Source organism: Hypanus sabinus, chromosome 19 (genome assembly GCF_030144855.1).
Source record: "Hypanus sabinus isolate sHypSab1 chromosome 19, sHypSab1.hap1, whole genome shotgun sequence".
Lineage (NCBI taxonomy): Eukaryota > Metazoa > Chordata > Chondrichthyes > Myliobatiformes > Dasyatidae > Hypanus > Hypanus sabinus.
Window position 1 is genome coordinate 8,743,182 of NC_082724.1, and position 13,954 is coordinate 8,757,135.

Genomic DNA, 13,954 nt, shown 5'->3' on the forward strand with positions numbered 1-13,954 from the left:
GACCTCAGTCTCCTCAGTAAGTGGAGGCGACTCTGGCCCTTCCAGTACAGTCTCAGTGATGGTGCTCCACTCAAGTCTGTCATCCAGGTGCCACCCCCAGGTCTATAATGAGCGTACAATATAGGAGCAGAACTAGGCTATCTGGCATCTGTCCAGGTTCAGTACAACTTGGCATGGCAACTGCTCTGCAAATAACTGTTAGAACATGCAGAGTTGTGGACACAGCTCAGCACATCAGCCTCCCCTCCATGGACTCTGCCTATGCTTCTTGCTGCCTCAGTAAAACGGCCAACATAATCAAAAACCCCACCCACCCCAGATGTTCTTCCTTCTCTCCCCCTTCTAGTGGTGTTCAGTATTGTGGTTTTCTGAAGATTTACATAGATATTGTTGTGTAATTGTTTAAGGCTATTGTGTAGTGACTTTGGGATGATACCAGTTGTAGATATTACTATCAGGACAATGCATAACCTGCTCATGTTCCAAAGCCTTTCAACTTTTCTTTTAATTCAGCGTATTTCTGGTGATTTTCACATATCGATTTCTGTATGTTAGGAAAGGCTGTATCTATTAAGTAGGTTGTTCTTGCTGGTTACCCTGTAATATTATATCCAGACGGTTATTATGGATTGTCCTATCTGTAATATTGGGTCAGTCATAATGCCTTCCTTTGCACATTGGTCGTTGGTCAGTCTGTGTATATTTTTTATTGATTCTGTTGTTTTTTTTGTTCTGCTGTGAACTGCTTGCAAGAAAATGAATCCCTTGACAGTATATGGTGACATATGTACTCTGATAATAATTTTACTTTCAACTTTGGTATCCTAGTATGATAAGGTAAATTCTTGTTCTCACAATCTACCTCATTATAACCTTGTACCTTATTGGCTACCTGCCCTGTACTTCCTCGGTAACAACTTCTTTTTGATCTTGATTCTGATGTTGCAAGGTACCAGATCCTGTTGGTGTCTCCACTGATCAATGTTACAGTGGCCAGAACCTCTTCATGTTGACATATATCCCCCCCACACCAATGAACCTGCAATTTCCTTTATCCTGATGTGTACATTGTAAATTGCTATGTCAATCATTCCTTATCAATTTCACAATGGCCATGGTGCCACATGCAAAAAATACTGGAGGAACTCAGCAGATCAGGCAGCACCAATGGAAATTAATAAACGTTTTGAGATGGGACCTTTCAACAGGAATGGAAAGGAAGGGGGAAGAATAAGAAGGTGGGAGGGAAAGGGAAGGAATACAAACTGACATGTGACAGGTGAGAGAGAATGAAGGTGAGTAGGGGAGGAGGGGATGAAGTAAGAAGCTGAGAGGTGATAGGTGGAAGAGGTAAAGGGCTGAAGAAGAAGGAATCTGATAGGAGAGGGAAGTGGACCATGGGAGAAAAGGAAGGAGGAGGGAAACCAGAGGGAGGTGATAGGCAGGTGAGGAGAAGAGAAGAGGTAAGAGGGGAGACAGAATGGGGAATGGAATTAGAGAGAAAGGTGAAGGGAGATAATTTCCCAGAAGTTATTGAAATCGATGTTCATGCTGTAAGGTTGGAAGCTATTCAGAAGGAACATGCTGTGTGACTCCTCCAACCAGAGAGTGGCCTCATTGTGGCAGTAGAGGTGGCCGTGTACAGACATATCAAAATGTGAATGGGGATTGGAATTAAAATGGATGGTGCCTAGAAAATCCTGCCTATTACAGACAGTACAAAGGTGCTGGATGAAACCACAATGTCAATTGTCGTCCATTTGTATTCTCTACAGTGAAACCTTTCCCTCAGCATCTTGTAAAGCAGAGTTTCCCAGCCTGGGATCCACAGACCCCTTGGTGAATGGTAGGGGTTCATGGCACAAAAACAGTTTGGAAATCTTTGTTTTGAAGGAAACCTCACAGCTGTCTAGGAAGACTATGACCACTCGTGGCCTCCCTCCTACCCTGACAAGGATGTCATCCACAGGCCTAACAGCTTGGAGAAGATCTGAATAGAAGGTACTTACCTTGATCCCCATTTCTCCTCGGTTACCAGGAGGCCCCTGATAAAACAATGGAGCAGGGTTGAAAATAAAATGGAGTCAGCTAATTAAAACTTCACTTTTAAAAAGATCAAAGAGGGAAGTAGTTACCGGTAGTCCACGTTCTCCAGCTAAGCCTGGCCTTCCATCTTCACCCTGGAAAGACAGGAATGACAATATTTCAGTCCGTTTTTGGTTCAAAGCACCAGCAAAAAACAAACATCAAGTCTGCACCTTTCCAATCCCAGCATGCTTCAAAATGTGTCACACACTAATAATGAGTCAACCTCAAAAGTGATTATTGTTTAAAGCAAAGCTTTCAGGGGTAAAACATCATTTCAGAACTGGACTCAAATGATAGAAAAGTGGAGAGAAGGTTTAGATTGGCCTTAGAGTTGGCTAAAAAGTCAGCACCACATCATTGGCCGAAGGGCCTGATCAGTGCTGTAATGTTTCATGTTGTTACTCTCTGCTAGTTCGTTAAGCAACTTTAAAATAATATCCAATTACTCTCGGAGCCTGTAAACATGCTTATCTTTTGTTGCATCCATATGATTGTGAACTGGGAATCAATACATCTCCTTCAGATTGATTATTGAAAAATATGTGGGGAGGGGTGGGGTGACACTTTGGATTTACACATAGAACACCACAGCACAGCACCCTCAGTTCAAGATGTCATGCCAACCTTTTAGACTACTCTAAGGTCAGTCTAAGCCTTCCTTCCAATATAGCCCTCCATTTTCCCAACATCCATGTGCCTACCTAACAGATTCTTAAATGCCCCCTAATGTATCTGCCTGTACCACCACCCCTGGCAGGGTGTTCCACAAACTCACCACTCTCTGTGTAATACTCATATCGCTGACCTCCCCCGTACACTTTCCACAAATCACCTTAAAATTACGCGCCCTGGGATTAGTCATTTCCAGCCTGGAAAAAAGTCTCTGGTTATTCACTCGATCTATGCTTCTTATCACTTTGTACACCTATATCAAGTCACCTCTCATGCTCCTTCACTCCAAAGAAAATAGCCCTAGCTTGCTCAACCTATCCTCATATGACATGCTTTCTAATCCAGGCAACATCCTGGAAAATCACTTCTGCGTCTACATCCATCCTATAATGAAATAACCAGAATTGAACACAATATTCCAAGTGGGTGGTGGGGTGGAGATACGTCTCTACCAAAGGAGGTGTAGGGTGCTCCTTCCCTCCATTAGCCGTGGGAGCAGGTGGTGGGTGGTCGTATGAGCAGCTGGTGCATATCACAAGTCCTGTTTATGCGACCACTGACAATTCGCAGACAATCTCTGAAGAGTATTCATAATGGCTGGGGTCACCCATCTTGTAAAGACACTGCCCAGAAGAAGGCAATGGCAAACCACTTCTGTAGAAAAATTTGCCAAGAACAATCATGGTCAAGACCATGATCACCCACATCATATGACACAGCACATAATGAAAGAATAAATGACATGTCTAACCAGGGTTTTATGGTGCTGCAGCATTATCTTGAAGCTCTTGAATGCAATGCCCTGAGCAATGAAGGGAAATATATCATACACCTTCTTAAACACCCTATTAAAATGTGTGGCAACTTTGAGGGATTTATGGACATGGAACTCAAGATCCCTCTGTTTCTCCATACCACCATTGACCCTGTATTCTGCCTTCAAATTCAAACCACACTTCTCTGTGTTGAATTCCATCTGAAACTTCTCAGTTGAGCTTTGCTCTAAAATTTTGTACCTTATGATCTACCAAATGCATAGGGAACAAATTCCAAGCTCTGCAATCCGTTTTGTAGGGAGATCGGTTTCCAGCTTCAGGGTTACTTTCCACCTGGTTGCACGGTCATATTCCAACTTTGACAAAGCAGCAGAGGATCTGAGCTTAAAGTTAAAACACACGCTTGAGATTCAGAAGCAGGAAGAAAAGGGCTCTTACCCTTGGTCCTGGATCTCCCCTATCTCCTCTTGGTCCAGGCATTCCTATTCCAGTTTCACCCTGCACAGAATTTATAAAAATGACCACAGGACTGATAGATAATGCATCATGAATAAAAGGAAATTAATGTGGAAATCTGGTTCCTACCTTGTCACCTGGTGGACCCTGTAGGCCTGGCAAACCCTACATAAAAATTAATTCATTATTAATCATATTTCAATAAATATATCTCATGAGGAAAGGTAGAGTGAGCTAGGGTTTTTCTCCCTGCAGCAAAGAAGGATGAGAGGTGACTCAAAAAAGGCGTACAAGATGAGAAGAGGCATAGATAGAGTGGACGGCCAGAGATGTTTTCCAAGCGCAGAAATGGCTAATTCGAGGGAACGTTGTTTTAAGGTGATTGGAGCCAAGTGTAGTGGGGGTGTCAGAGTGGCTGGAGTGCGGAACGTGCTGCCAGGAGGTCATAAGGCCGGGGCTCCAACCTTTTTTATAATGCCGTGGAGCCTTTCCATTAACTGAGCATGGAGCAGGCTCTTTTGGCCCATTCTGCTCGTAAACCCCTCGGGTTCGTCGTAGAGGCTGATACGCCAGGGGCATTTAAGCAACTTGTAGATAGGCACATGGAGGACCATGGAGAAGGGAAAGACACTTTTTATACCATGGACCCCTGTCATTAACTGTGGGGTCCATAGACCCTAGGGTGGGAATTTAAGCATAGGTAGAAAGGTGAGCCCAACATTATGGGCCAAAGTGCCAGTAATGTGCCATATTGCTCTATATTGTCATTTTATAATTAAAATCGCGATTTAATTCTTATAAATCCTATGCTTTTTATTTTTATTAAATAAGATCCGAAATACTTGTGGACTCATCCAAGACTGTTAAGACTATTGGGTTTAGCATCTGTCCTCTGATCCCTGATGCAGTAGATACTATGAAGCTCACGATGGTGTTTTAAGCAGGTGTAATCCAGGAAGTCTGGAATTTCCAAAGAACTATCAATAGCATATTTTATTTAGAGATACAGTGTGGAACGGGCCTTTCCAGCTCACTGAGCCGAACCGCTCAGCTATCCACAGACTATTCATGGGCCAATTTACAATGACCAATTAGCCACTGACCAGTACAACTTTGGAGTACCCAGAGGAAACCCATGCGCACACGGAAGAACGTACAAACTTTCGTACAGTGGATGCTGGAAACAAACTCCAAACTCTGCCGTCGTGATCTGTATTAACGTTGTGCTAACTGCTCCGCTACCGTGGCATGGTTAGGGTTAATTGCATGGTGGTGTGGTGGTTGGGGGCGAAACAGTAGCGAGGCAGTTAGTGTAACTCTATTACAGTGCCAGCGACCTGGGTTAAATTTCGCTGCTAGCCGCTGACTGAAAGGAGTCTGGAAGTCCTCCCCTTGGCTATGTGGATTTCCTCCAGGTGGTCTGTTTTTTTACCCATATTCCAAAGTTATATGGTTTAGGGTTAGTATATTGTGGGCATGCTATGTTGGTACCACAAGCATGGTAAAACTTGCAGCCTTCCCCAGCACATCCTTGGCTGTTGACGCAAATGATATTCTGGTATTCGGAAGTATCGATGTACATGTGATAAATACAGCGAATCTGATCATTGTCATGTTTTACAATATTTGCATCTGTAATGCGAGACATCCCACAGTACAGCCAATAACATGTTTGGAAGTGTAGCCACCTTCGTAAGATGGAAGTGAAGCAAGCTAATTTTGCATAGCAAGGGCCTGATTACCTGCCTCAGCCTTGGTGCCGTTGACTGAGAGAGAAATACAGGCCAGGACTCCACACCGCCGTGCAATCTGTTAGATCCACCTGATCGGGCAGACGGGATATTGTTTTGCAGAACTGGTTTATGCCAAAGGCTGGCTGGCACGGTCCAGAAGTCCGAGGCTGGGGCATGGAATGTTAGCGTGGAGTTCAGATGTGGTGTGTTTAACTTGCTCTGTCCCTGGACTCAGTGCTGAGTCTAGATTTTCTCTGTAAGGTTGCTGAGAGGAGGGAAGGAGGATTTTGTAAGTGCCCCATTGATGTTAGACCAGCCAAAGCTATCACCTCCAAAGTGGCTCCATTCACCTGACCTCCAGCAATGAAGTGTGATTTTTCTTAAAGTACTGTGAATGTTTTCCATCTGGATACCTTCCAACTTGATGGCATTAACATTACTTTCTCTAAACATTATTTCTTTGATAATTTCTCCCTCTTCGCTTCCTTTTCCCTTTATTCTGTTGAAGAGTCTTAGCACGAGACATCAGCTGCTTACTCCGCAGATGCTAAGTGAGCTGGTGAGCTCCTGCAGCATTTTACATGTGTTGCTCTGGATTTCCAGCATCGGCAGAATCTCTTGTGTTCCTTTATCCATTCCCCATTCTGGCTCCCTTCACCCTCCTCCTCTTCTCTTCACCTACCCATCACCTCCGGCTGGTGCTGCTCCTCTTTCCCTTTCTCCCCATGGTCCACTGTCCCATCAGGTTCCTTCTTCTTCAGCCCTTTACCTCCTCCACCTATCAGCTCCCAGCTTCTCACTTCATCCTCCAGCCAGTCACATTCACCCCTCACCTGGTCTCACCTATCACCTGACAGATTGTATTCCTTCTCCTTCCCCCCACCTTCTCATTCTGGCTTCTTCCGCCCTCCTTTCCAGTCCTGACAAAGGGTCTCGGACTGGAATATCCACGGGCAAGGTTTCCGATTCAAGCACTACAACCTTTTCGGAGTCTGCGTACTGCCTCACTTCACAGAAGGGCTGTGGCAGGGCCCCAGGAAGGACGTTTTCTGTGAACAGTAAGCACGATGGTTCATGGTGACCACAAGCAGTTGATTGGGCAGCGTGTGATTTAGCCACCACTGAGAGACAGCACCCCTTGACAGTACAATGCAGCACTCCCTCATCCGGGCACTGGGAGAAACAGGTTTTGGAGACAGCTACTGTTTTTCCACCTGCTGAAGTAGCTCAGTTGGGAGAGCTAGCTTGGTGAGACTCGTTGTAAATTGGAGGACCATTTCATCAAGCACCTCTGTTCCATCTGCCAAATGTGGAACTTCCTGGTGGCCAAACGTTTTAATTCCCATTCCCGTTCCAACATGTCGGTCCATGGCCTCTTCTTGTTGAATGATGAGGCCACCTCCAGAGTGGAGGAGCAACACCTTATATTCTGTTTGGACAGCCTCCACCCTGACAGCATAAATATTGACATCGTCTTCCAGCTACAAAAAAAACCCTCTCCCCCTCTTCTTCTATTTTCAAATTTGGCCTCTTACCTCTTCTTACCTGCCTATCACCTCTCCCCTGGGTCCCCTCCTCCTTCCATTTCTCCTATGATCTACATCAGATTCCTATCCACCTGGCTTCACCTATCACCGACTAGCTTTCTCCTTTCCCTCCTTCCACCTCTTTGTTCTAGCATCTGTCCCCTTCCTTTCCAGTCCTGAAGAAGGGTCTTGGCCCAAAACATGGACTGTTTATTCATTTCCATAGATGCTGCTTGACCTGCTGAGTTTCTTCAGCATTTTCTGTGTGTTGCTTTGCATTTCCAGCACCTGCAGAATTTCTTGTGTTTATCAGTTTAGGAGAGCTTTAGTCTAAAGATAACTGATTTAGTCCCAGTTCTTCGCACTGGTTGGGAACTATTCCTTTATGTATACAAAATTATTAGGCATAGATAGGGTTAATGCTTACCCCCTCCCCCCCAAAAGTTGGGTAAGTCAAGAAGTGAAGTTCACAGGTTGAGAGTGAAAAGTGAAATACTTAATGGAGTTATGATGAGGAACTTCTTCACTGAGAAGGTCGTGCGCGTATGGAACGAGCTGCCAGTGGAAGTAGTGGATGTCGGCTTGGTTGCAACATTTATGAGATATTTGGATAAGTACATGGATGGGAGGGGTATGGAAGTCTATGGTCCAGGTATCGATCGATGGAATGAGGCAGAACAGATGGTCTGAATGCCCTGTTTTTATGCTGTATTGCTCTATGGTCTGTGAACTGACTCAATGTAATGCTTGATGTGGTGAACTGACCTGTGGTCCCGGTAGTCCTGGCGCTCCTGGTACCCCCACTGTTCCATCTCTTCCTGGAAGTCCTGATAAACCCTTAAGTAAAAAAAAAAATTGAAAGAATACTCTTGCAATGAGTCTCATGATAAAATGACTGGATTATTAAGGTTAGCATTGCAGAGTCAGAAATAGGAATAAACCCTATGGTACACTTACCATCATGGACATTACTCCTGCATCAATACCATTTTCTAAATTTTCCCTACATTCCCATCAATTCCCCTGGATTCTATCGCATATTTTCACACTTAGAACAATATGCAATGGTCAATTAACCTTCCAACTTGCACTTGGAGTGTTGTGAGTAGCTGTCCATGTCATACATAAGGAGTGGTGTGCTGGCATTGGAGAGGATCCAAATGAGGTTCATGAGAATGATCCCTAAAATGAAAGGGTTAAGGTACGAGAAGCGTTTGATGGCTCTGGGCATGTACTCACCGGAGTTTAGAAGAATAAAGGTGAATCTCACCGAATATTGAAAGACCTAAATAGAGTGGACGTGTAGAGGATACCTCTTAAGAGTGGAAGAGTCTAGGACCGGAGGACAGGCAGACAAATGGTGGAATTTGTAACGGTCCTGTAGCAATCAAGGCCAGTGATAACTGATCAGGGTTCAATTCTCGCCGCTGCCTGGAAGGAGTTTGGACGTTTTCCCTGTGACTGCGTGGGCTTCCTCTGGGTGCTCTGGTTTCCTCCCATTCCAAAGACTCACAGTTAGGGTTAGGATTAGTGAGCTGCCAGTATATCATGTTGGTGTTGTAAGAGTGGAGGCACTCCCAAGTTGCCCTCAGCACATCAGCAGACGGTGGTGGTAGTTGATGCAAGTGATGCATTGCACTGTGTGAAATGCTTCAATGCCCAGGTGACGATTACAGCTGGTCTATCTTTCTTTAGAAGTTTAAAATCAGTCATTAGAGGTCACATGTTTAATATAATGGACAGCTGGCAGATAAACAGAATTATATTTTTGCACGGTAAATTGTGGGATACGAAATCAACTTCTGAGAGATGCAAATTCTTTAACAACGTTCAAGTGGGATATATTGTACTCAGTATCAGTAAGTCCAAGGAATTGATAATGGACTTCAGGAAGGGGAAGTCGAAGGAACACACCTGTCCTTACTGAGGGGTGAGCAGTTTCACGTTCCTGGGTGTAAACACCTGCAAAGATTTACCCTGGACCCAACATATTGGGCAACTCACACTCAAAGTTTTAGGAACAGCTCATTTCCCTCTGCATCAAATTTCTGAATGGACAATTACCCCATGTATACTATCTCAATTTTTTGTTCTCTTTTTGTTATATGTGCAGTATTGGATACTTTATTATGTACACCTGCTCATTAATGCAAATATCTAATCAGCCTATCCTGTGGCAACAACACAATGCATAAAAGCATAGGGACATGAACAAGAGGCTCAGTTGCTGGTCAGACCAAACATCAGAATGGGGAAGAAATGTGATTTAAGTAACATTGACCGTTGAATGATAGTTGGTGCCAGACAGGACGGGTTGAGTATCTCAGAAGCTGCTGATGCCTGGGATTTTCATGTACAACAGTCTACAGAGTTTACAGAGAATGGTATGAAAAACCAAAAGCATCCAATGCGTGGCAGTTTTTGTGGGCAAAACTGCCTTGTTAATGAGAGAGGTCAGATGAGAATGACCACTGGTTCAAGCTGACAGCAAAATAACAGATTTCGGAATATATGTCAGAGATAATAAAGTTGATCTGATTCTGATTCTAAGCAGCATGAGCAGAAGGGAATCATTCAGGAGTTGGGACAGGGGATCCCTCCTTGTGCATCCACTGAGGTGGGAGCTAATTCAACATTAGGTTTGCACTTCTGTTGTCAGCAAGGGGCTACAGATGTAACTGTAATTTACCCTACTTCTTGGTAAATCTCTAATGGGACTTTAATTATTTACTCCACTGTAATAGCACTGGTATTTTTGAAGACAACATGACAAATGAAGTCATGGTGGTCTAGCTATTGGCGAAGGTAAGCTTCAGGGTTTCTCATGTGCATGGTTGTCATACCCTCTCTCCTGGTGGTCCCTGTGGGCCAGGTAGTCCAGCTTCCCCTCGCAAGCCTGGTTGCCCTGTGATACCAACTGGTCCTTGCTGCCCTGGAGGTCCTGGAGGTCCTGGGGTCCCAGTGTCTCCCTGAAAAGAGCAAGAGAACCTGTTATTCACTTTCAGAGACACAGGAAATTCTGCAGATGTTAGAAACCTTGAGCAAAGCACACAACGTGCTGGAGGAATGCAGCAGGTTAGGAGGGGAATACATAAAACTTTGACTGTTTATTTCCCTCCATAGATGCTGCCCAACCTGCTGAGTTTCTCCAGCATGTTGCGTGTGCTGTTTCACTTTGAGTGTTGTTTTAAGGTTCATGTTCAATTTCAGATCACATCTACATCGAATGATAACAGTGTTCTGTTAACGACCTGCACAACCTAAGGACAAGCTGGGGGAGCTCGCAAATGTTGCCACACATTCTGGTATGAATATTGCTTGTCCATCATGACACAGGACAATACAAGCAGCAACAACTACAAAACAGCAGCGAAACAAGCCCCACTCCTTCCTATCACCCACCCACCCACCTACCAACACACAGTCCTCCAACCCCAGGCCAGGCCTCTTGGCCTTCAGCTTCCAGTGGACTTGCAGACTCACAGACCCAGGGCTGTGGCCAATAGACCTCATCTTAGACCATAAGATATAGGAGCAGAAGTAAGTCATTCGACCCATCAAGTCTGCTTTGCCATTCAATCATGGGCTGACCCAATTCTTCCAGTCATCCCCACTCCCCTGTCTTCACCCCATACTCTTTGATTCCCTGGCTAATCAAGAACCTATCTATCTCTGCCTTAAATGTATCTAATGACCTGGCCTCCACAGCCGCTCGTAGCAACAAATTCCACAGATTTATCACCCTCTGACTAAAGTAATTTCTCCGCATCTCTGTTCTAAATGGACATCCTTCAATCCTGAAGTTGTGCCCTCTTACCTAAGACTCACCTACCATGGGAAATAAATTTGCCATATCAAATCTGTTCAGGCCTTTTAACATTTGGAATGTTTCTATGAGATTTCCCCTCCAGGGAATACAGCCCAAGAGTTGCCAGATGTTCTTCATACTGTAACCCTTTCATTCCTGGAATCATTCTTGTGAATATTCTCTGAACCCTCTCCAATGTCAGATATTCTTCCTAAAATAAGGAGCCCAAAACTGCACACAATACTCCAGGTGTGGTATCACAAGTGCCTGATAGAGCCTCAATATCACATCCCTGCTCTTATATTCTATACCTCTAGAAATGAATGCCAAAATTGCATTCACCTTCTTCATAACCAACTCAACCTGGAGGTTAACCTTTAGGATATCTTACACAAGGACTCCCAAGTCCCTTTGCATCTCTGCATTTTTAATTCTCCCCCCATCTAAATAATAGTCTGCCCATTTATTTCTGCCACCAAAATGCATGACCATACACTTTCCAACATTGTATTTCATTTGCCACTTCTTTGCCCATTCTAGACTTCTGATAGACTGTTGAGATTTGATCTTTGGTATCGACTCCAGAACTCGCTGATGACAATGAATGAGGTCCCTGGAAGAGAACCTGAATTTCAGGCTTCAAAATCCGGACTCACCAATGTCAGGACCCCGAGGCCTTGAACTCTGGACTTTCTGACATTTGTGGCTAGGATTGACCCCCCCCCCCCCTTTTCCTCTATCTCCCTCAGGGTTGAAGACAAAATGTGTTCACACTTCAGCTGATCCTGTCTTCCTGGACTACTCTCCAAGCTGACACTCAATAGCAGCAGATCGGGGTTAAGAGACCAGGCAGGTGGTAAGGATGGCATCATCAGGACATGCAGGACTGTGTGGCAACATTCTGGGTTGGTTATAGCACCAATCGGAAAGATGTTGGGAAAGGAAATTGGCCACAACTGTCCTTCAAATAAATGTTTATAAGCAAAGAAAATTATGGTATTCATCCCCCCCTTCTGGGGTCCACTCTTCTTTCCTTTCTCCCATGATCCACTCTCCTCTTCTATCAGATTCCTATGTCTTCAGTCCTAGACCATTTCCACCTCTCACCCCCCATCTTCTCACTTCATACCCTTTCACCCACCCACCTCCTTTGCCCTCGCCTTATTACATGCCAGCTTGTATTCTTTCTTCTCCCCCCACCACCCTATTCTGGCTTCTCCCCTTTCCTTTCCATCCCTGATGAAGGGTCTTGGACCAAAACATCAATTGTTTATTCCTCTCCATAGATGCTGCCTGACCTGCTGGGTTCCTCCAGCATTTTGTGTACAATGCTCTGGATTTCCCATCTGAAAGACATTGGGACAGGAAAATGGCCACAAATGGCAATGAATGTTTGCAACAGTTTGGCTTTGCTTGGGCACAGGCTGAGTTTGGGCACTGGGCTTGGTGACACCAATCTGTTAGAGGCAGCTGGCACCAGATTTGTGATGGAGAGAGTAACAAATTCCTGGGCAATATTTTGGGGGGAAGTTGGAGAGGACATTAATGTTGGGGAGAGGAAAGGGCAGTTATCCAAGCCAGCTGTTTTAATAAAGTTTCTTGCGTTCTTTTGATGGGATCTATGCACAACCAATATCCAAGAAAACCTCGGCCAGCCCTTCTTCATGTGCTGTCTCTTGCTCTGCAAACTCTGAACATGGTTTAGAAAGGGTATCTGACAACACATTGACCAGATCAGCTGTCCAGCCATGGATCTGCGCTGTCCACAATCAGTGGTGCTGAAATGGGCCATGGTAGAGTTATATAGAAATTCTGCTGACATAAACTGAACAGGAGAAATATTCCAAACATTATCAAGCAACTGTCCTTCAAATCAATCTTCATAAGCAAAGGAGATTATGGGATTCATTCCTTCCCGCTGGTGTCCCCTCTCCTTCCCTTTCTCCCATGGTCCACTCTCCTGTTCTATCAGATTCCTTCGTCTTCAGCCTTTGACCATTTCCACCTCTCAGCTCCCATCTTCTCACTTCATACCCCTTCGCCCAGCCACCTCCTTTGCCCTCACCTGGTCTCACTTATCAGATGCCACCTTGTACTTCTTCCCCTTCCCCCACCTTCTTAATCAAGGCTTCTCCCGGCCCCCCCTTCCTTTCCAGTCCTGATGAAGGGTCTTGGACAAAAGCATTGATTGTTTATTCCTCTCTGTAGATGCTGTGTGATCTGCTGAGTTTCTGCAGCATTTTGTGTATGCTATTCTGCATTTCCAGCATCAGCAGAACCTCTTCTGTTGTAGTATTCATTTCTCATTTATTGGTATGACTTGAAGATGGCTTATTTAAAACACCAGATCAAAATAAAAAGACTTTATCATAAATCTACACCATGCCTTTGAACAGAGGATCCTACAGAAGGTAATGGATTCAGCCCAATCCATCACAGGTAGAGCCGTCTCCACCATTAAGCATATCTACATGAAACACTGTCATGGGAAGTCAGCACCCATTTTCAGTGATCCCCACCACTCTTCATACTAGGAGATACAAGACCCTCTGGACTTGCACCACCAGGTTCAAGTACAGTTGCTACCCCTCACCCATCAGGCTCTTGAATAAATAGGGATAACTACACTCAGTTTCCTATCCATTGAGATGTTCCCACAACCATTGGTCTCACTTTTAAGGACTATTTATCTCATTATCTCATATTCTAGTTATCTACCATTTATTTATACTTGCATTTGTGCACTTTGTTGTCTTCTGCACTCTGGTTGCCCTTTCATTGATTCTGTTACAGTTACTATTCTATAGATTTGCTGAGAATGCCTGTAGGAAAATTAATCTCAGGGGTTGTATGTGGTGATACACATGGACTTTGATAATAAAATCTACTTTGAAC

General features: G+C 44.5%; 1 protein-coding gene across 1 annotated transcript in view; it reads right to left on the bottom strand.

The window, feature by feature from the left end:
• Nucleotides 1-13,954, bottom strand: part of col7a1 (collagen, type VII, alpha 1) — a 320,662-nt gene that overhangs the window by 26,719 nt on the left and 279,989 nt on the right. The window contains exons 100-105 of the mRNA XM_059943970.1: nucleotides 10,095-10,220; nucleotides 8,017-8,088; nucleotides 4,122-4,157; nucleotides 3,975-4,034; nucleotides 2,136-2,180; nucleotides 2,010-2,045 (exon numbers count right to left, since the gene is read on the bottom strand). Of these exons, the coding sequence (XP_059799953.1) occupies nucleotides 2,010-2,045; nucleotides 2,136-2,180; nucleotides 3,975-4,034; nucleotides 4,122-4,157; nucleotides 8,017-8,088; nucleotides 10,095-10,220 (375 nt within the window). The remainder of the gene's footprint in view (nucleotides 1-2,009; nucleotides 2,046-2,135; nucleotides 2,181-3,974; nucleotides 4,035-4,121; nucleotides 4,158-8,016; nucleotides 8,089-10,094; nucleotides 10,221-13,954) is intronic.